Below are 27,008 nucleotides of genomic sequence, written 5' to 3' on the forward strand. Positions count from 1 at the left end.
TCTCCCTGCAGTGCTGAGGCACACAGGTCACCTCCAATTCAGAGATGAGAGAACAAGGATTGGGGAGAGGAGGTCACAGACAAGGTCACCCAGTAGGGAGGCGGAGGAGCCAGGATTGGCCTTGGTCTGTCTGAAGCCAGAGCCGGTGCTGACGGTCGGCAGGAAATCAGAGCTGGACCTGCCTGCTTGGGAGCGTGGTGGGTGATGGTGGGGCCCGGGGTGCAAGCAGGGCCGAGGTGCTATGCCTGGCTGGGGGGCCTGCTGGGCCCGGCGGGGCCGGGACCCCTTGGCACTGCCCCACTAGCCGCTCCCTCCGCAGCATCACGCCAGGCGGTCCCCAGGGTGGCCATGGCGCCAGGCTCGGCTGCGGATCTGACACCTCCCGCTGCCGAGCTCTGATCAGAATCTGGCCCTGGGGCCCGCGGTGAAATGGGACCCAGGCCCGCCTCCCCTGGCCTGGATGGCACAGCAGACACCCCGGCCCCCACTCCTGGGCCTGGCCCGGGCCCCGCGGGGGACAGCCTTCTCGGGACTCAGAGGGCCTGTGCCCACCCAGGCCTGCGGGCAGGATGGCCTTGGCCCTGGGCTCCAAGGTCCCCAGGGAGCCTGCGCCCAGGCCCCTGCCCGCCGGGCTCTCAGGTGAGCGGCGCGGATCAGGTTCCTGCGGTTTCATGTCCTGCATTGTTCTTGGCGGGGCCCCGGCTTATGAAACAGTAATGAGGGGCCCCTGCTCCCGCGGCCGGCCCCTCTAGGGTTTCCACTGCCTCGGCTGCCGCCACCGTGGCCCAGAGTCGGGGCCTGGGAGGGCGGCAGCGCGGGGGCCAGCGCCGGAGCCCCCCGGGGACGAGGGTGCTGACAGCAGCCACCAGCGGAGCCCGCCGCCCAGGTAACCCGAGAGGAGGCGGGCCGCGGGGTGCCTGGCCGCCGTCTCCCACCACCGTGGGGGAGGGCCCTGCCACCCCGGGAGGTGGGGAGGGATTGGGGGGCCCCTCCCGGGGTGAGCAGCTGTTCCCCCCCGGGTGAGCCCAGCACCAGCCTTCGCAGGTGTGGCCCTGCCCTGGGCGGGAGGAGAGGACTGGTGGCTCCGGGCCCCGCCCCCACCCCGCAGGCCTTGACCCTCAGCCCTGGAGCCCCCTGGCCCTCCTTTAGTGCCCACACCTTTCCTTCCCTCCAGGGTCTAGTTCTCTCATCTCCTCCTCCCTCGGACTAGCCCTTCCTCCCTCAGACCGTCCCCCTCACTCTCCAGGCCAGCTTAATCCTCCCCCCTCCCCCTCGAAAGACCCTTCACTTACTCAGGCACGCACTCCCGTACCAACGTACACGCATCAACAGACACGCTTCCAAACCTGCGCGTTAAGGCAGGCACTGGACCCGCAGACACGTGTGCTTGTATAAACGCATGCACACAGCACCCGGTGCACACGTGTGCCACAAACACACACCCACAGGCTGGTGGACACATCCTGCCTAGGCATGCACACACCCGCGTACCCCCACCGACCCCCCGCCTGTGTCCCAAAGGGCGCTACCAGCCTGATGGGCAGCCTCCTGGAGGAGTGTGAGCTCCTGGGTGGAGATGCCTGCAGATGCTCCTTCACCGCCTGGGGGGAGGGCCCGCCCAGGGGGAGGGAGGCCCCCCACGTGGGCGCTGAGCTGCCTCCTCGCCTCACCTCTGTCTCAGGAGCCTAGGAGCCCTCCGAGGGCCGAGGCACCCTACTGCGACCTGCCCCGCCGCCCCTCTGCACCCGAGGACCTGTTTGGCGCCTTGACCTCCTGCTGCCAGTCTGTGGTGGGCCCGGACCTCGGGCTGGGGTCCGACAGGTGGGTACAGCCCCTGGACTCGGGGTAGGATGCCCCCTCCACCCAGCTCCACACCTCTTCACGACGGCAGCGTCTGTGCGTGACGGCTGCTGGAGCGGGCCATGCGGTCCATCCACACTGGCTGGGCACAGGCGGGCCGTGGGGACATCCCCTGGGCCTGTCCCTGCCTGCACCTGCATCTCGGAGCCTGCGTGGATATGAGGCCACCCAGGCAGGTTTCTTGAGAGCCAGGCTCTCTCTGCAGCTCCGTGTCTCGGCATCCAGGCTGGGCACCCTGTCACTGCACCTGGAGCCTGCTGCCTGTTAGAGCCCCCCACGCCCCCACCCATCCCTGTCTTGGGGCCCCCACTCCAGCTCTTATGACAGAGGCCTGGGTCTGGGGCAGCAGCCCTGAATCACAAGGCAGCTCTGCTCCTACCTTCTGGACCTGTGACCTTGGTCAGTCCCTTGACCTTTCTGAGCCTCAGTTTGTTCGTCTGCGAAAGGGGAATCATGATACTCACTGCAAAGGGAGGTTTTGTGGCTTGTTGTGCACAGATTCCTGACCCCCTGTGTGAATGTGTGTACCTGAGGGGGTACCCCTTAGTTCCCCATCACTTCTTGGGAAAAGGTCATGGGTCTGTGTCTCCTCTCCCAGGGGCCCCTCGGCAGGACGCCCTGAAGAAGGCCCCGCAGCTGTCCCCAGGGGCAGGAGCCGGGAACTAGAGGCAGCGCCCTGCCTGGAGGGCCTGCCCATCTCCCCCTGTGGCAGCCGCAGCGAGGGTCCCGACTTGGCCACCAGCTCCCGGCTTGACTGTGACACCCCCGATGAGACCAGCAGCTCGTCCTCTGTGGTGAGCTGGGGGCGGGAGGCCAGGGACAGGAGCAGGTCACCCCTGGGTCCCCAGCCCTGGCTCCCACCCAAACCGCCAAACAAGGGCTGGGCCTCTCACCCCAGGGAACTGGACTGAGGACTCCAGAGACTTAGCCGGCACCTCGGGCCACCCGACTAACCACCGGACTGCCTGCTCCTGGGGTGGACAGGGGCTCTGCACAGGGGTGGGCTCTGGCTTGGAAAAGAATTTGGAATCACCAGTGGGCTCAGGTGGCCACAAACTCTTGGTCCCTGGGGGCCGGGACGTCGCTGCCGATCCCCATGACCAGTCTTGACATAGATCACAAGGGACAGAGGACAGGGCGCCGGCTCGGGACAGCGGGCGCTGGCAAGGCTGGGGGTGCCACCCAGCTGGGAGAAGAGAAGCCAGGGAGTCGGGGGACACACGGCTCTGTCGTGGGGCAGAAGGGGCAAGCCCGTTCCATGAGCCCTCAAGGGGAAGTGATGTGCAAGTGAAGGGCATCTCCTGTGCTCCCACTGTGGGACGGGCTCAGGGCTGAGTGCTCAGCGGGCTTGGCTCCTGGGAGCACCCCCACCCTGAGGTTGCCGGTTCCAGTTCACCGTGGGCTCAGAAAACTGACTCAGAGAAAGCAAGCAACTCACACAAGGCCACACGTCAGGGAAGTGGTGGGGCTAGGACTTTTTTTCTATTTTTTAAAGATTTATTTTTTTAAACATTTCTTTCCCCTTCCCCGCCCCCTCCCCCCCAATTGTCTGCACTCTGTGTCCATTCACTGTATGTTCTCCTATGTCCACTTGGATTCTTGTCAGTGGCACCTGGAATCTGTGTCTCTTTTTGTTGCGTCATCTTGCTGCATCAGCTCTCCGTGTGTGCGGTGCCACTCCTGGGCAGGCTGTGCTTTTTTTTTGTGCAGGGTGGCTCTCCTTGCAGGGCGCACTCCTTGTGCGTGGAGCTCCCCTACGCGGGGGACACCCCTGCGTGGGACGGCACTCTTTGCGTGCATCAGCACTGTGCATGGGCCAGCTCCACATGGGTCAGGAGGCCGGGGGTTTGAAACCTGGACCTCCTATATGGTAGGTGGATGCCCTATCCGTTGGGCCAAATCCGCTTCCCAGGGCTAGGATTTGAACCCACTTACCCCTAAGACCCGGGCTGTCCCTGGGCCTGCTATGACAAAGCCTGCCTACCACTGACCTGGTTCCAGTGCCCCCACCCCAAATGTGCCTCTGCCCAGCTGTGTACTTTGGCCAAGTTCTTTCTTTCATGGGACATGCCTGCCCCACAGGGCTGGTGGGAGCTTAGCCAAGTGCTGGGCCCACAGCAGATGCTCTTTGAAGGGCAGTTCCTTTCCTTTCCTCCTCTCCATCTCGTGCTGGGGGCTCAGATCCTGGAGCCCTTCCCTCCCCAAACACGCCTTCTCCTCCCTTCCACTGGCAGGACTGGGACCTTGACCAGAGGCAGGTGGAGGCCCCCACCTCGGACGAGCTCCCCGTGATGATCCCACGGAGGCCCCAGGAGGGGCCTAGAGCTGACAGTGCCCGAAGGGCCCCATCTCTCCTCACCAGATCCCCTGGAGGAGGTGACACTGCAGGCCAGAGAAAAGAGGGTAAGGCCTGTGTCAAGCCTCGGCAGTCCCAGGGACACGGGTGTGGTGAAAGCATGGGGACTTCTCGCTGGCCCTCTGGCCCTGTGCATAGCTTACAGCCCCGATGTGCTACTCTACCTGCTTTAATTACTATATTAGACATATTTAAATAATCATATTTAGTTATTTAACTGATATGGTAAATATATAATCTCATAACTGGTGGGTTAGGATCTTTGGGTTGAAATGATAGAAACTAACAGAACATAGAGGGAATGACTCACATAGGTAAAAGGTCCAGGGCCACTGACTTCAGGAGTGGCTGGACCCAGGTGTTCAAACGGCATCAGAAAGCTGGTCTTGGCCCTTCTTTCTCCTGTGTTGGCCTCAGCCAGAACCTCCTCCAGAGACGGACACGATCTCTGATCACCAGCAGCACCAGGCTGCATCCTGCAGAAAGAGGGCACGCACGTCCCGATGGATGTGACGTCCCAAGGAGGGTTCTCACCGGGCCAGCCTGAGGCATGTGTCAGCCTGGTGACCAGGGATGGGGCCAGCCCCCTGGGCCAACCCCATGACCTGAGTGTGGGGTGGAGGAGTTTGCTCCAAGGAAATCAGGGTGATATTCCCAGAGTGGGGAAAGGCTGCCGACCGGGCCAGACTCACAGACGCCCAGGACAGTGGCCTGTGAACCCCATATCCTGGGCCTCAGAGTTTGGGACCTCGATCACCACTGTGCTGTGTGGCCTCCTGGTCTGTGTCTTCAGCATCGGTAGTATTTGGGGATGTGGGGCCAGGGAACCCACGTCCTAACCTGGCCACGGTCCTGGTTTCCTGTGCCGCTCTAGCATTCATCATCAAACCTGCGAGCACTAACTGTGTGTAAAGGCTGCTGTTAGACACCTTGGTCGTTTAGGAGTTAGACATGGTCCCTGCCCCCAGAGCTCATTCATCTAGTGAAGCAGACAGCTGGAGGATGACGAATGGCTGCCCAGTCAGAGAGCAGAAACAGATGTGCCACGCTGTGCACAAAGGACTGGTGGGCGGGGAGCGGGGGGCCGTGAGTGGAAGAGAAAGAGACGGTTCTGGCCAGGAAAGGACTCACCGAGGAGGGCCCTCTGGACCAGGTGACATTCTAGCTGAGGACACAGCCTGGGCAAAGGCTTGGAGGTGTGACGGGGTGTCCTGGAGAGGACAGCTGAAGCAGAGGTGGGGATGCACCGCGGAGCCAGACCAGCCTGGCCTCAAGATTCTGGCTGAGGTGTCTGGTTTTTGCTTCTCTAAATAGTAGGGAGCCATGAAAGGTATTTGAGGAGGGGAGGGACGTAATTAGGACGTTCACTAGGGCAAAGGTGCAAAGGATGAAGTGGAGCAGGGTGGAGCTGAAGGATTAGAAGAGTCTTGCAGCCACGGTAATGGCAACTGGTTCAGCACGAATCACTGGCTGAGGCTAAGCGCCCTGGTGAAAGGTTGCCAGGGAACAAGATAGTCATAAATTCTCCAGGTATCACCTCGGAGATGACAGGTTGGTTATGGAGGGAAAAGCAGCTTCAGGAGGGAGGGCTGGCAGGCAGCACCCTAGCCAAGCCGCCGCTCGGGTGGGGAAAAGGGCCTCATGTGCCCCCCGACATGCTGCTGAGAACATAGCGCCTGCATCTAATCTGAGGAAACACCCCAACCGAGGGTCTCTCTGCAAAATAACTGGCCTGGGCTCTTTGCGAAAGACAAAACAGGGCTGGGAAACTAGTAAGTTAAAAGAGGCCGCAGAGACGTACGAGCTAAGTGGCAGGTGCGATTCCGGGTTGGATTCTGGGGAGGAAAAAGATAGAGAGCTGTGTGCAAGACCTGGGGACGATCTGAATCTGGACGGGGCATGGGAAATGGCACTGTGCCAATGTCCTGCCTCCTGCGCATGCTCCTGGCGGTGTGGTTTTAAAGGAGCATGTCCTTGTTAGGAGAGGCGTATGGCGAGATTGAGGATGACATGTCAGGGTTTCAGTAGTCAGGTGGTTCAACAAGACCATAGGGAGGGAGGTAGATAGATAGGTGGGGAAAGACAAGGAGCGACCGCGTAGGCAAGCGGTGACTTGGGGTGCAGCACGGCTATTGGGGTGATGAGTGGGCAGTCCCCACAGCCCTTCTGCAGCCTGCCGTGATCGTCCAGGGCAGAGGTGGAGAGACTGGAGCCGGGAGGGGACAGAGAAGACAGAGTTTTAGGAGGTGGACTCGATGGGACTTGGTGACTCGCTGGATGTTTGGGGAGGGGAGGACAGGGGTCCGAGCTCCTGGCCTGGGTGGATGGCGGCAGCTTTCGCTGAGAGGGAAGGGTGGGGGGGAGCAGGTTGGTGCGAGGATGAGAGCAGGGCTGGATGTCCTGGCTTGGAGAGCCGCAAGGAAGGGGTCAAGGGGCTCCGCTCCCTGCTATCAGAGAAGGTCAGGGCGGGGATGGAGATGTGGGCGGCTTTGGCCCCGAGGTGATGCCAGTGAGTCACTTGGCAGACATGGATGGCTCACACGTCGGTCGTGGTTGGCAGGTGAGGGAATGAGCTTAGCATGGACAAGAGCCACGCCCTGCTTTTCCAGACGTGCTGGACACTGGGCTAAACAAACGCCTGGCAGGGAGTCCCGTGTTCCATCCCAGTAAAGCCTGCTGATGTGCCCCGGGCATGTGCCCCGGGCTTCCTGACCCGCGCCCTCCTCCTCTCCTCCTGCCTCGCTGGCCCCCGCTCGCTCCCCTATGCTACCGCCCCCTAAACACTGGATGCACTAGCGCCCCTTCTCTTCTGTCTCTGCGCTTGAGCCTCCTCTGACTTTTTTTTTTAAGATTTATTTTATTGATTTATTTCTCTCCCCTTCCTCCCACTCCCACTGTTGTGTGTTCTGTGTCCACTTACATTCTCAGCAGCACCAGGAATCTGTGTCTCTTTTTGGTTGTGTCATCTTGCTGTGTCAGCTCTCGATGTGTGCGGTGCCACTCCTGGGCGGGCTGCGCTCTTTTCACATGGGGCAGGTCTCCTTGAGGGGTGCATTCCTTGTGCGTGGGGATCCCCTACGTGGGGGACACCCCTGCGTGGCAGGGCACTCCTTGTGCATGGCAGTGCTGTGCGTGGACCTGCTCATCACATGGGTCAGGAGGCCCTGGGTTTGAACCCTGGACCTCCTATGTGGTAGGCGGATGCTCTATCGGTTGAGCCACATCTGTCTCCCCCTCCTCTGGCTTTAATCCCTCCCCTGAACTCTAGCTCATCCATCCCCTGCAGGCTCGACCTCCCCCCTGGGGTGTTTAACCCAAAGCGGCCCAATTAGCTCTTTCATTCATTCGCTAAGTATTTATTGAGCACCTGCTGTGTGGCAGGCTGTGTCTTAGTGCTGGAGAAACAGCCAGTGGCCAGGACAGATGAGGGCCTGCCCTCCCGGCGCTGACGGTCCAGGGGAGGGGAGGCAGGCAGGAAACCAGTGTGAAGGGAGACCAGAGAGTGGTGACGAGGGCTGTGAGGGCGAGAGGCTGAGGGGACAGTGAGGGCGTATCTTGGGACGGCAGCATGGCAGCTGGGACGGAGCTGCGTGGCCGGGAGTGGGCTGTGGACAGAGGGGCAGAGGAAGGAAGGCTGGGTATGGGGGCAACCTGCCACCTGGCCCTGTGCCCAGCCTGTTTCCCCTGGAGTCTGCTCTCTGTCGTGAAGAGGGTCACCCTCTGTCCAGCGGGTTGGGCCCCAAATCTTGCATCACTCCAATTCCGCTCCTCACTCTTCATATCCAAGTCATCAGCAGTTCTTGTCGGCTCCCCTCCTGCAGCTCACCCCACATCTGTCCCCTTCTTGCCACCTCCTCTACGCCCTCCAAGCCACCGTTACACCTCGCAGGATTGTTGTCCGAGCCCCCATGTGCCTCCCCGTTTCTGCCCTGGCCCCCCTTCAGCCCACTCTCCCTCCAGCAGTGGGAGCCTGAGTCAGACCTGGGCACCCCCACCTTCCGCCCTCCCTGCCTGGATCGGTTCCGGGGTGAGGTGTGTGAAAGCCGCGGGAACAGGGCAGAACCGGATGCCGCCCTGGGGGCGCGACTGGCCTGACAGGACCGGCTGGGTTCTGGACCAACGGCCTGTGTTCTTGCTCTCAGGCCAGGAGGGGAGCTGGTCCCCCTCTCAGAGGAGGCCCCCTCTGGACCTGCGTAATCAAAGGCGGCCACCACTCTGTCCACTTGGCAGCTGGTCCCTGAACTGCAGTGGGCAGCCAAGGCCCAGGAGGAGTTCGCCAGCTTCCACGATGCTGGGCACTCCCCCCGGGGACCTCCTGGTTTGCAAAACAGGCTCTGTGGGGTGGGCTGGGCAGAGCCTGCTGGCCGAGTGGCAGGACGCACCCTGCCCAGGGACACCTGCCGAGCCTGCCCCGGGTGCCCACTGAAGAGACCGCAGTAGGTGAGGTCGCTTCCTGGGAGGGCCAGCCTCAAAGATAGGCAGGTAAAGGGAAGAAACTGGGGCTGGGGGCGCTGACCCCGCTGCGAGTTCCCGGGAACAGTGGCCAATGCTCTCTCAGCCAGCACTCATGCTCAGAGGGCGGTTCCAGAAGATTCCAGGATGAGGCACAGCTCAGAGCTGGGGGTGGCAGCACAACATTTATGAAGCATGCACTGTGTGCTGTGCATTATTTCAAATCCAGGGGGTACAGTGGAAAATGAGAAGGCAAGGCCCTCCCCAAATTGAGCTTATCAAGGAGAGTGTGACTAAGCAAATAAACAAGCTAGATGTTGAAGTGATTAGATGAAGGAAATGCACAGAGGGGGATGCTCCTTTTGGACTGACCAGGGAAGCTTCTCTGAGCAGGTGACACTTAAGCAGAAACCCAGAGGATGAGAAGGAGGGAAGAGTGCGTTAGGCCCCGGGAACAGCCGCGCAAAGGGCCTGTGGTAGGAAAGTACGTGTGGCATGTTTGAGGATCAGAAGGGGAAGCAGGGACTGGAGCATGGTGGGAGGCTCAGGGTGGGGTGGGGGGCAGAGACCAGACCCCGCAGAATCATGCCGGTCATGTGAAATCCTCGGAATTTATCCTAAGTGCAATTGGGAATCCCTGAAGTTGTCCCCTCTTTTTTTTTTTTTTTTACCTTTTTATTTTGAAAGAATTTTTTATTTAAAAAAGAGTTGCAAAGACAGTCCAGAAAGTTCCAAAATACTCCTTACCCAGATTGTCCTAATGTTCCCATCTTATATAGCCATAGTAGAATTATCAAAATTAAGAAATGAACACTGGTACAAAATTATTAATGAAACCACAGGCTTTATTCGGATTCCACCAGTTTTTCTGCTTCTGTCCTTTTTCTGTCCCAGGGTCCCACACTGCATTTGGTCATCATGTCTCCTTAGTCTCCTCTAACAAGGGACAGTTTTTCGGTCTTTCCTTGCCTTCCCCTGAAGGGCTTTTTGCCAGGGGGATTTGCCTTTGGACAAAGAAGACCCTGCATGGAACATCGGGCCCAGAGTGCGCGTGTCGGGGGCAATTGCCACCACCCAGGCGAGCAATGAGGGTGGCTTAGTGGGGAGCTGCTGGGGGTGGAGAGGAGAGGCAGACTCGGAATGCATTTTAGAGTGACTGTGGGGCAGGCAAATGACAGTCCATTAGGCAACAACACAGATTTTGAGTGTGGCTCTGTGCTGGGTTCTGGTTCTGGTTCTGGAGGAAGACTCTGGAATTCCAGACCTCAGTGATACCAGCTCAGAGTGGTTGGGGGGACAGGAAAAGGGAAAGGAAAAGGAACCTTTTCTTTTTTCTTTTTTTTTTTTAATTTGTAATTTTGAAAAAGTTACGGGACAGCTACAAAAATAATACAAAATCCACACAGAGAAGAACTCTAACATAACCCCACCCAGATCCACCAACTTTTAACATTTTGCAACATTTGCCATTATCATTCTATCATCTATCTATCTGTCTGTCTATCTTCTAAACATTTGAGAGTAGATTGTATACACCACACTCCTTGAACACTTAATACCTCCATGTACATTTCCTAAGAACAAGGATATTCACTTACATAACCACTTTAAGTGCAGTTAGCAAGTTCAAGCAATTTATCATTGATGTGAACCTTGTAGTCTATACCCATTTTTTCCCCTATCTTCCAATATTAGAGGAGAGGGAATCTCAAGCATCTCCTTTAGTTTGGGCAGTCACAGTTCCTTCAAGATGAAGACATGATACCCTTTACTTCTCTCCAGAAGCACCAGCCCAGGGACAACTCAACTGGTCACCAACACCTGCTTGGTGACCGAGAGATGAGTGGGGTGGAGGGTGACATCAATGTCATGGCAGCCCCATCAGGAGGATGGCAGTTGTGGAAGGGGTCACTGTTTAGGGCAATTACATGAACCCCTTAGAGCAGCAGCTTCTTAAACTGTAATGTGCCTGCAGATCCCGTGGGATCTTGTTAAAATGCAAATTCTGATGCAGTGAGTCCTGAGTGGGACCTGAGATTCTGCATTCTTAGCAGACTCCCAGGTGAGGTTGATGCTGCAGGTGCATGGACGGTTTTGGGTGGTGAGGTCTTACATGGTTCACAAACGGCTCTTCCCTGCCTGAACCCTTCTGATCCCTGCAGCAGCCCGAGGAGGAGCATCTGTCTGATGTTGGAGCCTCTGGGTACAAGGAACTGGAACTTTCTAGAAAGAGGCTCATTAAACGAAATCGGGGGAATTTCTCAGAAGTAGAACTGGTAACTGCTGTGGGCCACCTCTGCCTGTCTGGGGTCCCACAGGCAAAGAGAGGCAGGGCGTGAGAGCTGCCGGACTCTCCCCTTACCTTGAACTTCCCTCCTTTCTTTCCAGATGCCAGCCCTGGGCACCAGAGCCCTGGGCAGCACTGGGCAAAGCTCCGGGGAGAAAGCGGGTACTTCTCCTTGGGGCGACACCGACCAGTGCCAGCCCAGGCTGCCTCCACAGCACCACAGAGTGGACCTCAAAGTGCCACCCCCCAGGCTCCCTCTCCCCTTCGCTCTGCCCAACGGGACGTTGCTCAGGCAGCTTCGACACAAAGGGACAACCCCCGAGCCTCCTCTCCCCCTCGAACCACCCGACAGGACAACTCCAGAACCTCTTCCACACAATGGGATACTCCAAGAGCTTCCTCTCCCTCAAGAACCACTCAACGGAATGGTCCTCGAGTTTCCTCTCCCCCCAGAAATACCCAGCAAGACAAGCCCCGAACTTCTTCTCCATCTCATACTCCTCAACGGGGAAACCCCAGAACACCCCTTAACCAACGGGACAACCCCAGAGCCTCCTCTCCCAACCGAGCCACCCAACGGGACAACCCCAGAGCCTCCTCTCCCAACCAAGCCACCCAACGGGACAACCCCAGAACGCCCTGTGTCCAAAAGGACAACCCCAGAGCCTCCTCTCCCAACCGAGCCACCCAACGGGACAACCCCAGGATGTCCTGTGTCCAAAAGGACAATCCCAGGGCCTCCTCTCCTAACCGAGCCACCCAATGGGACAACCCCAGGACGTCCTGTGTCCAAAAGGACAATCCCAGGGCCTCCTCTGCCAACCGAGCCACCCAATGGGACAACCCCAGAACATCATGCATCCAAAAGGACAATCCCAGAGCCTCTTCTGCCAACCGAGCCACCCAATGGGACAACCCCAGAACATCATGCATCCAAAAGGACAATCCCAGAGCCTCTTCTGCCAACCGAGCCACCCAACGGGACAACCCCAGAACATCCTGTGCTCAACATGACAATCTCAGAGCCTCCTCTCCCAACCGAGCCACCCAATGGGACAACCCCAGAACATCCTGCATCCAAAAGGACAATCCCAGAACCTCCTCTCCCAAACGAGCCATCCAACCAGACAACCCCAGAACATCCTGTGCTCAACGTGACAATCCCAGAGCCTCCTCTCCCAACCGAGCCACCCAATGGGACAACCCCAGAACATTCTGTGCCCAACCGAGCACGCCCAGAACCTCTTCTACCCAACAAGACAACCCTAAACCCTCTTGTGCACAACGGGATAACCTCAGAACATCTTGTTCCCAACGGGAGAACCCACACTCCTCTCCCTTGCAGCGGGACCCCCCTGGAAGCTCCTCCCCTCAGTGCTGCACCCAAAAAGACAATCCTGGATCATCACCTCCCCATCGCTCCACTCAACAGAGCAATCCCAGGAATTCCTCTCCCCACCGTACTAACAAAGACATCCCCTGGGCCTCCTTTCCCCTCTGGCCGACTCAGAGTGATGGACCCCGAACCTCTTCCCCATCTCGCTCCAAGCAAAGTGAGGTTCCCTGGGCATCCATTGCCCTCCGGCCAACCCAAGGTGACAGGCCTCAGACCTCATCTCCCACCAGACCAGCCCAGCGTGACCCTCCCCAGCCCTCTGGCCCCACCCAGCACAACTCACCATCCCGGGTCACCACCTTCTCCCATAACCCCGGCCACCACGGTGCCTCCCGCACGCCCTCCTCTCTGCACTCCACTACTTGGGGTGCACTGCAGACCTCCTCCGAACCTCCTCAGCCTCCGTGTGCTGTGTGCATTGGGCACCGGGATGCCCCACGAGCCTCTTCGCCGCCTCGATATTTGCAGCACGACCCTTTTCCCTTCTTCCCAGAACCCCGAGCATCTGAGAGTGAATCGCCCCACCATGAGCCCCCCTATATACCACCTGCCGTGTGCATTGGACACCGGGATGCCCCCCGCGCTTCCTCACCCCCCCGCCACTCCCAGTTTGACCCCTTCCCCTTCCTCCCAGACACCTCGGATGCTGAGGCCCAGGCCCCTCAGCATGAGCCTCCTCAGCTCCCCCCACCTGTGTGCATCGGGTACCGCGATGCCCCCCGGGCCTCCTCCCCGCCGCGCCAGGCCCCGGAGCCCTCCCTCTTGTTCCAGGACCTTCCCAGAGCCAGCACCGAGAGCCTCGTGCCCTCCACAGACTCTGTGCACGAGCCCCCCCACATCCCCACCCCTGTGTGCATCGGGCACCGGGATGCCCCCTCCTTCTCATCCCCACCACGCCAGGCCCCGGAGCCCTCCCTCTTCTTCCAGGATCCCCCCGGGACCAGTATGGAGAGTCTGGCCCCCTCCACCGACTCTCTGCATGGCTCCCCAGTGCTGCCTCCCCAAGTGTGCATCGGGCACCGGGACGCCCCTCGAGCCTCGTCCCCGCCCCGCCACCCGCCCAGTGACCTAGCGCTTCTGGCACCCTCTCCTCCGCCCGGCAGTTCGGGGGGTTCACGGGGCTCGGTGCCCCCCGGGGAGACCAGGCACAACCTGGAGAGGGAGGAGTACACCGTGCTGGCTGACCTGCCCCCGCCCAGGAGGCTGGCGCAGAGGGAGCCGGGGCCCCAGGCGCAGCGCAGCAGCGGAGGCCGCACCCGCAGCCCTGGCCGCGCAGAGGTGGAGCGCCTCTTCGGGCAAGAGCGCAGGTGAGCCCCGGGTGGGGTCGGCCAGGTAGGCTGGGGAGGTGGCGCCCTGGCAGCAGCGGGGTAGGTGGAAGCGCCACAGGCTTAGGTAGCCAGGTGGAAAGGGTTCAAGGCCCCGCCCTGCGAGTTTCTCAGCTGTGGGACCTTGAGCAGCCCTCCACCTGTTTCTGCATATTTGGGTTTTGGAGGTGTGTGTTTGTTCTGTTGTGGCTTTCTGAGGATTAAGTGATACTGTGCCTAGTCTTAAGAACGCTCAAGAGTGAAGACCAGGTAAAAGGATTTGCCCTACCTGAGCCTCAGTTTCCTCATCGGTAAAATGGAGGTGGGGGAACGTTAATATCTTATTTTAAGCAAGTTAAACTCACAAACCCTTTATATGACCCACAGTTCACAGCTGCATTTTGGTTTCTTCCTCTCTGCATGTGGGAGAAGAGGCAGGTGCATACTCACGGGTCCTGTGCCTTTCAGAAAACAGATCTCATTTTAAAATATATTGCCAGAGCCACAGATTTTAAATAGGAGAACTCACAGCATTATAGACTTCTTAGAGATCAAACGGCCTTTACTCTCCCTGGAAGCGTGAAGGCTGGTGTCTGGCAAGCCTCCTGGGTCGCTGCGGCTACTGGAAAGGGCAGTTTACAACAGCCCTGGAGGGGAAGCATTTTCTCCTGCTCTGGCTGAGATACCTTCCCCAGCAGTTCCAGCCCTGGAGTTTTCTAGGATGGGGGCTGGAATCCCGTGAGTTAGGGTCAAGAGAGGGGGAAAAAAAGCGAGTCTGGAAGTCTCAAACTTTAAGAGTACAATTCGGTGAATTTTAGTGTATTTACTGAGGTGTACAGCTATCTACAATCTAATTTTAGTACATTTCCACCACCTTTAAGGGACAGGTACTATTTTGCAACTAGAATTTCCCTTTTCATTGCCCCTTAGGTGACATTTTCTCTTACATTTGAATCTATATGACACCTTATCTCTTCTTCAAATTTCCTTTTCCAGTAAGCTAAACCCATTTGATATCAGGTGTGGTCTCTAGCACTAGTATAATAACTTCTTTGACTTTTTTTATGGTTACTATTATATCAATTGCCATACCTTTGACTTTTTCTGATAATGCAGCAGGGACACTAACATCTTTCAACCAAGTTAAATTCCCTTTTTTTTTTTTTTTTTAGAGCGAGATAATGCATTTAGAATAGGAATCAGGAATATGTTTACACTTTTATTAATCATGGAATTGCTTTTACTTAGCTATTAGTATACATTTTATTTAACTCTCTTTGAATTGGTTTATTTATCTTTTTACCAAAGTTTTATAACCCTTTTGAGTAATTAAACATTTCCCCCTTGTACAGTATTTTTTTCCAAGTAGAAAACCATTCATTCTCTAAAGATTTTTTTAAGAAACACAGAAAGAATAAAAATTAAAAGAAAGAGATTAATTTTTAAGCATCTGTAAGTGACAGATTAGGATTTATGGTTGGGTGGCTGGAGAGCTGTGCTTTTTTCTTTCCATTTATTCATTTAACATATACTTATTGAGCACCTACTGTGTCCAAGCTTTGTCTAGTGGAGCCTGGAGAATTTTAAAGGGCTATTGCATTAAAGTATTAGGAGTTTTGGTTTAATATCTTAGTACCCACCCCCCCCCCCCCAGATGCCTTTGGGATTTCATCTTAGAGTCCTAGAAGCACTTTGTAGTCTCTTGAATTCAAAACAGTGTCTCCACCGACGTGGCTAGACTTGATGCCTTTGTCCTTTACTACATCCTCTCGAAGTCCTCTGGAGCCCATCTCAACTTCCAAAGGAAACCCCTTTCCTTTGTCTTCCTTGCTCTTTCTGGCCACACCAGCCCTAGGACCTTCAGCTTCTGAAAGGCTGGCTCTCCCTTGAGGTCTCTGAATCCTCAAGTCCTTCATTTTCTGCTCCCAGTTCCACATGGGAGAAAGCCTCCCAGAAGGGGTGATTAAATTAGAAGGCAAGTGGGAAGGTCTCCGGAGGACGCATCAGCCATTGGAAAGAGGCCCCAGGTTTGCCTGGCTGCCTGACACAGGTATATTCCACAGCTCTCCTCCCCGTGAGGGAGGAACAGGGGCCACCCATTCACGTTTGATGCCATGCTTCCTGGAGTTTACTTCACTTTGGGGAGGGACGCACATCTGCAGGCCTCAGCTCTCACAAAGCAAGGTCTCAAGTCAGATTAAATATTGAAGCTTGGGGAGCGGGTGTAGCTCAGTGGTTGAGTACCCGCTTTGTGTGTACAAGGCCCTGGGTTCAATCCCCAGTACTGACGAAAAGAAAAAAAACTGTACCTGAGCAGGCAGCCCTCAGACTTTGAGACACTTATCCCAGGGTCGGGAATTTGGGTTTCCTCCCAAAGCTAAAAGCTCCAGTGAAGGAACTTTCTGGATCTGATTCTCATGGCATTGGCAAAGCCCACATGATGACAACAAACTCCACCCCTGTCACGTTCTTACTCTGCAGAGGCTCTGTCGAGTTCCAGCCTCGTTCCAGCCTCGTCCCCCCCAGGACTGCAGAGAGGCTCTTCCTGCCTGCCTTTTTGCCGGCTCCTGCCGGCTTGGCGTAGACGGGTCATCTCTTTCAGCCTTTTCCTCTCAGTTCAGTTCAGCCACCGGCTCGATTTGTCACTTGAGATGAAGTCAGGTGGAGATAAACATCCCATCCAGTGAGTGGCTGCGCTTTTGTTGTCATCCCCTTGCATGTGCGAAGGGAGGGCTGTGCCCATTTCAGCAGACAGAAATGTAACATGAAATATTCATGACCAGGCCACCACTAGGAAGCAAGACAACTCACCCCAACTAGAGAATTGTTCCAGATTATTTAGAGGTTACCTCCGCCGAAGTAGTGACAACACCTGAAGTCTGGTGTCTTAAAAATGACATCTGCACGGACAGTTCATGTTGCCTTTTCTGAGGCTGTGGGGAAAGAGAGGACATTTCTCCCTTCTGGACTTGCTAAGAGCTCTTTCCCCACACTTAGGATGGCCTGGAGTTTTCAAGGCTAAGGGCTGGAATTTCGTTAGTTAGCACCAAGGGAGGGGAAGGCAAGCCTGAGAAGTCCAAAACTTACCCGATGGCCAGGAGAAGGGCAGAAGAAGGGGATATAGGAACAAGTACTCTTCTGTATCTCCCATCCCCACCTCACTTGTGCAAAGTGCTTGGCACCTGGACTGTAGCAAGTGCTCAATAAACGTTTGCTCTTATGATTATGTGTACATAGTGCCTGGTACACAGTAGGCGCTCAATAAATCTTAATTCCCACAAGAACAAGATTGACCTTTGTCTGGAGATGGAGGGTGGGCTGCGGGTGAGGTGGTGTAAGCAACAGGAAGCCATGGCCAAGATCTGACCCCCTCCCTTTGCACACCCCCTTCTCATCTTTACAACAGCCCCTTGAGCCAGGTCGGGTGGAGTGGTGTCAGCCATCCCCATTTTTCAGAAGGGGAAACTGAGGTCCCAAGAGGCTCATCCCTCCAACCAGCTGGCGGTGGGTCCCTGGATCTCCCACATTTCCCGGCGGAGGTGGGAACCGAGAAGCTGGGGTGCCGGGCGTGGGAGGGGTGCCAGGGGCCCTCAGAGGGGCGGCTGCGTTTGCTCTTAGGAAGTCCGAGGCACCAGGGGCTTTGCAGGCCCGGGACGAGGGGCGGTCGCTGAGGCCCGGCCAAGGGCAGAGCCAACTTCTCCGAAGACAGTCCAGCCCTGCCCTCAGCAGGGAGGTGAGCACTGCCAGCCTGCCCTGCACCCCCACAGGGCTCGTCACTGCTCCTCGCCTCCCCCAGGCACCAGACAGGGGTCCTGGGAAGGGAGCTCCTTTGTGAAAGGTTCCCAGCCCCAGCCAGGGGTGCCAGCTCCTCCCCCTCCCCTGCGGCCAAATGCTCTTGGCAGAATTGCCAAGGACCCCCGATTAGCCCTTTGAAAACAGCCCCTCCGCACCGGCCCCTTCCTCCATTAGGTAGCTGCTCATTTGAGAAGTTATCAGGGAACTCTGATGCATCAGTCCAGCTCTAAGGGCTCTCTTTCCCAGGGCGGGGATTTGTAGTTTTAAAGAAATCCTAGAGGGCAAGGCCCAGCCCATAGGATAGGGTGTTAGGGGGGCAATTCAGGCACCCAATAGCCCAGGAGGTGATCAATATCTTTGCGGGGAAGGGTGAGGGAGAAAGTGAGCAACTCTTTGGAGATTTCTTTCTGGGACTGAGGGAAGAATTGACTGCCCTCCTCAGAGAGGGGAACCCAGAGACTGGTCCAGGCTGGCGGATGCAGCCTTGCCTCTCTCCGGGAGTGGCTCAGCCCCCCCCAGACAGGGGCCGCCTGGCTGAGGTCCCAAAGCCTCACCCCCGCTTCGCCTCATCCTCAGGCGGCCAAGCCCCCTCCGAAGCAGGCAGAACCAGCCCGGCGGAGTCCAGCAGAGCCGCCTCACCCCAGGAGCCCCGAGAGGCACCCTAAGGGGCACCGGCGGCTCCAGGGGTCCTCGCCCTCCCTCAGCACATCCGCCAGGACCCCTGAGAGGGAGCTGCGCATGGAGAGACTTCCTGGGCGGCCGGGCCCAAGGCAACCTCCTGGGGGGTGGCTGAGCCCGGAGGAGCCCTCAGGGTCCCAGGGCCCTCACAGACACCTGGAGAGGGACTGGAGCAGCCAGCACGGGGCCCCGGGGCCCAGGGGCTGGCGAGGCCGCGGGGAACCCAGCCGAGAGGCCGCCAGGGCTCCTGAGGGAACACGGAGGGGCCCTCCCGGGGCGTCTGAGGAGAGCGGGTGGCGGGGCTCAGAGGCCTGGGAGGAGCTCCCCAGGAACAGGCTGCGGGAACCCCTGCAGGGGCCGGCGCAGAGGGCCTGGGGAAGCCTGCAGGAGCTGTCCAGTCCCCACCGGCCTAGCACCCCCCCAGAGAGCCCCTGGGGAGGCCCCGCAGAGTCCTCGCAGTCCCGTCAGCCTGACACAGCCAACTCGGGCTGGGGGGCGGAGGGGACGTGCTCAACCCTGCGCACCTCGGAAAGGCAGACTGAGCTTGACTGGAGGGGCCTGGTGGCCCTTCTCCAGGCGCCTGGCCAGGGGGCCTGGGCCCGCACGGAGGAGCCGCTCCTCTCGTCCTGCCTCCCCAGGCTGGACTGGGAAGGCCTCCTGGAGCTCCTGCAGGCCCGGCTGCCCTGCAAAGACCCAGCCGGACACTGGGGTGCTTCAGGGCCAGAACAGGGCACCCCAGGCACAAAGGGTGCCCTGGAGCAGGAGGGACACAACCAGCCTGAAGGCTTGGCCGAGGCCACCCTAGTCAATGGACACAGCCCAGGGCAGTGGCCCCAGAGCCAAGCCCAGCCGCCCAGCCCTGCCGACACCTCCACCCAGTGGCCAAAGACCAAAGTGACCAGTGGACCAGAGACCTCGACGATGGCTGTTCTGGAGGAGACGGGCCAACTGGGCAGCAGGAGCCCTGCGGAGGGCCCCAGGTTGCCAGAAGGGGAGGTGAGTCAGCCCCACCCCAGACACGTCTCCTTAGAAAGGCCTCCCCTTCCACATAAGCTGCTGAGCACCTGTACACCCGCCAAGGCCCTTCCGGACCACCAAACCGGACAGCAGTGAGAATGACCAACACTTTTTGAGTGTTTACTAAGTGCCAAGCCCTGATCTGAATGTCTTATGTGTATTTTCCCCATTTAATCTCCATAGCAACCTGATGAAAGGCAATCTTTATTTACCAAGAAGGAAACTGAGACACAGAGAGATTATGCCACCTGCCCAAGACCACACAGCTAGTAAGGGCTGAAGCAGAGGAACCCAGGTCTGCTCAATGCAGATCACCGTGAGGCCTCAAGCATGACGCTCTGGCCAGGGCCTTCTCCCTTCCTGGCCTCACAGCACCTGATGATGTCTCTGGGGCCTCGTTTTTTACCCTGCCCCTGACCGCAGCCAATGTCATGTCCATTTCTCCCTGCTGAATTCCAAACTCTCAGGCCCAGGAGGTTCTCTCCAACTACTCTCTGTCCCCCACAACTTCTCCTGGAGAAGGGGCTTCCTAAGTGCTCGTTGGGCCGAGCTGGCTGCAGAGGCGGGCTGCTTGGGTGAGGGCGCGTGAGCAAAGTAAGCCCAGGGACTGCGCGTGGTCGGGGCTTCCCGAGTCCTCCCTGTCTCCGGGGGCTGAAGAGCCCCCAGGCGCAGGTGCACAGAGTCAGTGGTACCCTGGTGCTGCCTTGAAGGCTGGAGCGGTTCTCGGAAGAGGCAGGGTGGAGAGGAACGTGCAGACCAGAGCCCTGCACCGGCCTCAGCTCCCGGGAAGGCAGCACGTGGTTCTGGACAGCGGCCGCTCTTGACCTCAGTCTCCCCTTGTGAAACAGGGCAGCTGCTGGATGGACTATGGACAGATGGATGTTGGGTCGATGGATGGTGAACGAATGTTGGAAGAATGGGTAGATGCATGATCCATGAGTGGATGGGTATGTGGGTGAATACAGGATGTTGGGTGGATACAAGGATCTACTGAGGCCGGATGCTAGATGGGGGTTAGATGGATGGGTGTTGAGTGGATGGATGACAGGCTGACAGACGATGGGCTTCGGGGAATTACCTGGGCTCAGTTGTGTTCCTTTTTAATCTCCAGTTCCAGCCGGAGGAGCCTGAGAAGTCACAACAGAGCAAAGGTCAAGACTCAGTGACCGGCCAGGAGCAGGCAGACTCGGTAGTTGGGTCAGGGGCATGGGCACGTGGAGGCGGGGAGGGCAGGGGAAATCAGGTTGAAGGTGTGTTGAGCTCGTTGAGAAGAACCGTCAGCAGAGCCACTTTCTAGCTTGGGGACCTGTGTGGCTGGACGAGCCTGGGGTCAGAAGCTACCTGGTCAGAGCTACCCTGAGAGAGTCACTGCCCTTCCTTGAGCCTCGAATCTTGGCTGCCAAATGGTGGTGTGGCCTGTTTGGTCTCTGAGGGCAAGAACCTTCTGGTTCTGGAGGGCTGGGCCAGGCCAGGGGAAAGGGTAGGGTCTCTGGGAGCCAGAACCAGAGAAGCATCCAAGAGGGCGGAGGCCTCAGTCAGCAGGACCTGGGTCTCTGGTCCTGGGGCCGGGGGAGATGTGTGCAGGGGGTGGGACCGCTGGGCTGCTCCCAGGCCTGGCTGCAGCCCGAGTGCACTGGGGCTGCCCCACCCCAGCCCGCCAGCCCAACACTGTTCTCATCACCCTCCGCCTCCAGAGAGGTGAGGTCAGAGCCGAGGGCCCTGGGGCGGCGGGAGGTGGGGCAGACCCAGACCAGCCATTTGGGCTGTGTTTTCCTTGTCCTGCTGTTGTTCCTGGTGCCACCAGGTGTCACAAGGGAAAGAGAGTTCATCTGGCAACCTGGAGCCCCCAAGTCTAGCCCTGCCTCCAATCCGAGCAGGGGAGACTGCCCAGCCCCTCACTGTGCAGATGAGGAAAGAGAGGGCAGGGGTGGTGTCCCAGGTCACACAGCCAGTCGGTGGCTGGACTCCAGGGCCCAGGGCGCCCCCACACCACGCCACGCTGCTTCCTAGCCCACCCTCTTCCCTGCCAGCTCGCTGGCCGGCCAGGCTTCCCATCTACAAAAAGGGGAAGGGCTGGACTCTGCTCGCTCGCGCTCCCAGCCTGCTCAGGGGCTCCCGCGACTAGGCTCTTCCTCTTTCTGGGTTATTTCCTCACACTTCCTGCAGCCGGGGTTTGGTGAACAAAGAGGAAGTAGCCGCACAGGGGACCCCCTCTGGTCTCCACAAAAACAGGCCCGTCTCAGCAACCCCCAAATCACTCTTAATCCAGCCCCCCCAGGCAGCCCACAAAACTGACCAGTGCCTCCTTCTTCCTTCACATCACTTGGCGGCCGCCTCCTGGCCTGGTGGCGGGTCAGAGGGGAGCCGGATGCTGCGTGCAGCTCACAGTCCAGGGCACAGTTACCTGCTGTGCGATGAGGGCTGTGACGGGGAAGGTGGTGGCAGGGTGGGGGTGTCCCCTCCTCCAAAGCCCTCCCAGACCTGTGCTTCCAAGCTTCAAGTTCACCTCCGAAGACTCTCTAGGGTCCAGAGAGTGGGGACACCTGGGCTCTGTCCCAGCTCTGCCAGGAACCCACCATGTGACTTTAGGCAAATCCCACTGCTTCGCCTCAGCTTCCCCAAAGAGGATGATTCCGGGGAAGGCAGGGTTGCGCTTTGGGGGTTCTGCCAGGGGTGGCTCAAGAGTCTGTGACTCATTCCTTTCACTTGAGCAGGATGTAAACCTAGTGTCCTCAAGGGCAGACAGATAACACAGGTGAGAGGAGTGGGCAGGTGGGGACCTGGACCTGGGGGCACCTGTGTGACCCTTTGGCTCCCAGTGTTGCTGCCATGGGAAACATGAGCCCAGAGTTACCCCCTCTTTAGATATTTCAGGAGAAACTGGAAATGGGCATTATGTGTTGACTCTCTTGATTCTTTAACATTGGAACCTAATGCAAGATAATGTGAAAACTGCATGTGGACTGGACACAACATCTGTGGCCTACACTGCCCTCCTCTTTGCGTCTGAGCTTTAGAGTGGTGCGAGTGCACGCCCCCAAGGGTGCTGCGCCCTGGGAACCCCCCAATCGGCCCGATGCAGTCAGAACGAGTAAACAAGCTCTTTTCTCTGCATCTGGAAGAGGAGAAAGATGGGGACTTTGTGGTGGGCATGGCAGGTTGGGCAGGGGAGGCTGTGGCCAGGGACCCCCTATCCCTCTGAAGGGCCTTGGGGGCCAACGCTGAACCCTGTTTGACAGGCAGACAAGAGGCCAGCAGAGGGCAAGGCCGGGAGCCCGCTCAAGGGCCGACTGGTGACCTCATGGCGGATGCCCGGGGACCAGCCCACGCTGTTCAATCCGTTCCTGCTGTCCCTGGGGGTCCTCAGGTGGCGAAGGGTAGGCGGGCTGCAGCGGGGCTGGGAGGGGCGAGGGTGGGGTGAGGAGGGGAGGGGAGGGAGGAGGTTGGCCTCAGTCAGAGAGGGGAGCCCAGGGGGCTGAGACGGAGGGATTTGGGGACCCCGCGGGAAAGGAGGGGACCCGAGCTCCTGCAAGTGCGTGAGTGCCTTTTCCCCCCGCAGGGCTGGGCTGGGGGACTGTTTTCGGCTTTCGGGGTGAGGGGGGATCGAATAATCCACACAGCTGAAAGCTCCCAGCCAGCGACTTCCTTCTCCCAGACCCGGAGCCAAGGGAAGCCAGATGGGTGGGGGAGGGGGAGAGGACTGCCGAGGGGCTCTGGGCTTGCAAAGTGTGTCTCGGACCTGGGCCTGGGCCAGTTTCACAAACATCTGGCCTTACGTAAGCCGTTCCCTGCCCAGAGAGGACTGCAAACCTCAGGCCTCTGGGCCGGGGTTTCCGCGAGGGCAGGCAGCTGTGACTCGCCGCCTCCCGCCCCTTCCCAATGCGAGAGGAGGTCGGGGTCATCTCCAGGGCCCTCAGGCTGCCTCGTGGGGTGTCTTCTCTCAGTGACAGGCTGAGTCTCTACACACTGTGGCTCTGTCTCCTGCCCCAGGGACAATACACCCATTTTACAGACCAAGGGACAGAGTTCAGGGAGGTGAGCTGACTTGCCTGAGGTCACACAGCCAGGGTGTGGAGGAACCAGCCCCGAGTGGTGCCAGGAGTCCCTCCGAGCAGTAACTTCCCCATCTGCCTCAGAGCTTCCTTTCTTGCTCTTTGGGGTGCAGACCTGGAGGTTGATCAGGCAAATGTGGTCAAGTGGGCAGAGTGGTACCTGCAAGCCTGGGTCGGGAACTGCCTTATCAGACTAACTAAAGGTCACCAACACTCTAGGTTCTGGTAGGAGGGGGCGGGGCAGGTAAGTCCCAGGGCGGGGGGAGGGGGAAGAGGGGTGGAGCAAAGGACGCTGGGACAATCAGCGTTTACTGAGCACCTACCATGTGCCCAGCTCTGTGCTCAGGGTGTGGGGTCCCCAGCCGCCTTTAATCCTCATCACCAGGTACCACTCCTGTTGCCCTTTACAGACGAGGAACTGAAGCCCAAGGAGGAAAAGTCACTTGTTCCAGGACACACAGGGGGTGAGGGGCAGAGCTGCGATTCCAACCCTGTTCTGGCTGGCCCCAGAGGAGGAGGTCACAAATCCTCCCCCCACCCGCACCCCCGTGCCCTCATCGAGCCCTCAGGCAGCCCCAAGAACCTGCATGGGTTTCCCCCATTCGGCAGATATGGCAACTGAGGCTCCCTGAGTTTGGCTGCAGCTTCTCACATCTGGGAATGAGGAAAGTGAGGACGGAGCTGCGGGTGGGGTGCCCCAGTCACTTAGAGCAGCTTCAGCATCTCTCAGGCTGAAGTAGTGAAGTGAGCCCGCGGCCAAGAGCTGGGGGGCCTTCTCTGAGTTCTGCCTCTGCCACCAACTTGCTGTGTGGCCTTGAACCACTGCCTCCACTCTCTGAGCCTCACCCAGTTCTCCTCCATAAAACTGGTGGATTGAGACTGGATAAACCTCAAAGTTGGCGTCCCTGGTATTTCCCAGTTTAATAACTCACTCCTGGATCCCTGAGGCTGTGGCTCCTCTGTCCTGCCAGCGTGAGTAGTGATAAGGGTATCATCCCTTCATTTGCGTATGCATTCATTTGACCAATGTTTATTGAGGACCCACTGCGCACTGAGGCCCTGGGCTTTTGAGATACAGACAAAAACTCTTCATCCCCGCCGATAAGAAGCTCACACTTCAGGCAGGACATCGGCAGGTAACTGGTTAGAACCCGGTGTGGTCCTCACTTTAGTGGGGAACGTACAGATGAAGAGAGCACTGGGCAAGGAGTCAAATGCAGGAGCACTGGGCAAGAAACTTCTAAGTCTGCTGCGGGTACCTCAACTTCATTTGGCCTGAGACCAGAAGTGTGAGGGGGAGTTTTCCAGGAAAACAAACATCTGGAGGGAGGGGAGGGGCAAGAGGAAGAAAGGAGGAGTAGAGAGAGAAAGAGAGAGAGAGGCAGAGTGTGTGTTGAAGGACAGGAGGGGATGTGTTCCAGGCGCAGCAGAGAACAACATGTGCAGCTGGGGAGATACAAGGAGGCCTGGCTTTTTCTGGGAATTTCCAGCAGCCTGTGCATCCCCAGCGTGTGGAAAGTGCGTGCGCAGTGATGGAGGACAGGCAGTCTGCCTGCAGCTAGAATGTAGAGCCCGCCTCTCAGCACCGGGGGCCTGCCGAGGACCTGGGAGAGGCCGCTGCTCTGGCCGCTCGGCTGAGGGTGCTAGTGGGGAGTCCCGTAGGCAGGAAACCCGAGAGGAGGTTGGTGCTCCCAGGCACCCAGGCCACCGGGCCAGGGGCAGGGGTGGTGGGCGAGGTCGTCCGTGGCTCACTCACTTTCCCAAGGACCCAAAGCCTGAGTGAGGTGCAAGGAGAGGGAGGGAAAACTTGGCAAGGCCAGCTTCTGAGGAAGATGGACTCACCCTTGGGTTTGTTCCTTATGTTGGAGGAGAGACACCCAGTGGGAAACGCAGGGAAAGAACTTCAACCTGGGCCCCTCTTTCTATATCTCTGAAATGGGGATAATATTATGATATCATATGATAAATGGGGATAAATTATGATAGCAATAATTCTTGAACCCCCCAAACCGAGATGGCAAAATACTTGAAATGGCAATTATTCCAAGCTCCCCTGCTTTCTCCCTCCCCCAAGGATAGGTAACTAAGGACAAAGAGAGGTTGTCCTAGGTGCGTCATTTTTATTAACATTTTATCCTTAGAGCAGTCTCAACGAGATGGTAACATTTACCCTCTTTTACAGAGGGGGGAATTAAGGCCCAGAGAGCTTAGGTACCTGGCTTAAGGCAGCACAGTAGGAGAGATAGAAGTTGAATCATTGTCACTCAGCCTGCTAGTGCATTTGGCAACAAATGTCCTCTGTGCGGGACTCGGATGGGCTCCAGTGCCCCAGGAGGCCTCTCACACACTGCTAACTGCTCTGTGCAGGTGCGGGTGGGAGCCCACACCCAAGAGCCCAAAAGGAGGCTCTGAAGCGCGAGACAAACCGGCCGTCGGGGAAGGCCCTACGGTTCAGGGGGAACTCACTGCTGACTGTGTGACTTCGGGCCAGTAGGTTCACCTCTCTGGGCTTGCGTTTTCTCGTTAGTAAAATGAGGACCGGGACACCTCCCTCTCAGGGCGGTCGTAAGGATGAAATTCGATCACTCTCAGCGAAGGGGACACGCCGAGTTGTTAGCACCCGGGGCGTCCCCATCTAACCCGGGCGCGGCTGGACACCGGCTCCGGGGACGCCGAGGGGGCCGCGCCCGGCCGCCCCCGCCGCGTCCCCGCCTCGTCCCCACCCCCGCGCGGGCCCAGGACGGAGTCACCTGCCACCGGGCCCTTCCTTCCTCCCCGCGCGCCCGCGGGCCGTCTCCGGCCGCCGCCGCCCTCGCGGCCCCGCCCCCATCCGCCCGCCGGCCCGCCCCCGCGCGCCCGTCCCGTCGCGGCCGGCCCCGCCCCCGGCCCGGCCCGCGCTCCCATTGGCCCGGCCGCCGGCCCCGCCGCTGTTTGTCCCGGCTTCCCCGCCGCCCATTGGCCGGCCCGGGTCCTCCCAGGAAGTTTGAAAAAAAAAAAAAAAGTTTTATGGGCGGATGGAAGGGGCCGAGGCAGCGCCGGGGAAGGGAAGGGCCGGAGGAGCAGCGGCGGCGGCGGGCTGCCCGCGCCGCTGAGCCCGGCCCGAGAGGCCTTGCAGCCCTGTGCCTCCCGCCCCGCCGCCGGGCGCCGCCATGACGGTGAGTGCCCTCGGGGGCGGCCGGCGCGCACAGCCCAGCGCTCCCCCGGGCGGCGCCCTCCTCACCGCCCCGGGGCGACCCCGGAGGCACGGGCCGCCGAGACCCGCCTCGCCTTCCCGGGCGCCAGGAGCCCAGGCGACCCCGAGGAGAGGGCTCCCCCCGGCCCCGGACAGCCCCCTGCTCAGTTTTGTGAGGGCCAGTCACGGACGGATTCGGGGTGATCCTTCTCCGCTTCCCCTGCAGCCCCCTTGGCGAGGGCCGGATCTCCCCGGGCTGCCTGAGGTGCTCCGGGCCGGGGAGGAGCGCAGATGGGGCTGCCTCGGTGTGGGGGTCTGCGGTGGAGGCCGCCCAGGGGTGGGTGGAGGCGCTTCCCGCCCCCACGGGTCGCCCTGAGCCGGGCCTGGGAAGGCTGCCCACCCGTGTGGGCGCTGGCCCGGGGGTGGGTGGGTGGCTGAGAGAGGCCACCCCGCCCCACTCTGTCCTGTCGCCCATCCTGGGCCTTCTGAAGGGGCGGATACCGCGTTCTCCGGACTTGCCACTTGGCCACTTCGCAGAGGCGCTGGGGCCTTGGGGCCTTGGGTGGGGCAAGCCGGCCCGGGAGGGGGGAGGAGGGCGAAGGCATAAGGGAAGAAGTGGAGCGATTTGTCTTTCTTTTG

The 27,008-nt window shown here is 58.8% G+C and overlaps 1 protein-coding gene and 1 long non-coding RNA gene across 2 annotated transcripts in view; one reads left to right on the plus strand and one right to left on the minus strand.

The window, feature by feature from the left end:
- Positions 1–569: 569 nt before the first annotated feature.
- TRIOBP (TRIO and F-actin binding protein) overlaps positions 570–27,008 on the plus strand; it is a 49,640-nt gene continuing 23,201 nt past the window's right edge. Inside the window, exons 1-12 of the mRNA XM_058309131.1 lie at positions 570–639; positions 790–886; positions 1,690–1,821; positions 2,459–2,654; positions 8,177–8,248; positions 8,447–8,534; positions 11,057–13,658; positions 17,274–17,388; positions 18,027–18,466; positions 18,509–19,124; positions 20,257–20,334; positions 22,385–22,522. Coding sequence (XP_058165114.1) covers positions 570–639; positions 790–886; positions 1,690–1,821; positions 2,459–2,654; positions 8,177–8,248; positions 8,447–8,534; positions 11,057–13,658; positions 17,274–17,388; positions 18,027–18,466; positions 18,509–19,124; positions 20,257–20,334; positions 22,385–22,522 — 4,644 coding nt within the window. The remainder of the gene's footprint in view (positions 640–789; positions 887–1,689; positions 1,822–2,458; positions 2,655–8,176; positions 8,249–8,446; positions 8,535–11,056; positions 13,659–17,273; positions 17,389–18,026; positions 18,467–18,508; positions 19,125–20,256; positions 20,335–22,384; positions 22,523–27,008) is intronic.
- On the minus strand, positions 22,675–26,011 carry LOC139440180 (uncharacterized). Its single transcript, XR_011650317.1, has 3 exons — positions 25,948–26,011; positions 25,040–25,127; positions 22,675–23,312 (listed from the first exon to the last, which is right to left on the minus strand). It is a non-coding gene; the product is annotated as an uncharacterized lncRNA (long non-coding RNA).

This window comes from Dasypus novemcinctus, chromosome 12 (genome assembly GCF_030445035.2).
Source record: "Dasypus novemcinctus isolate mDasNov1 chromosome 12, mDasNov1.1.hap2, whole genome shotgun sequence".
Lineage (NCBI taxonomy): Eukaryota > Metazoa > Chordata > Mammalia > Cingulata > Dasypodidae > Dasypus > Dasypus novemcinctus.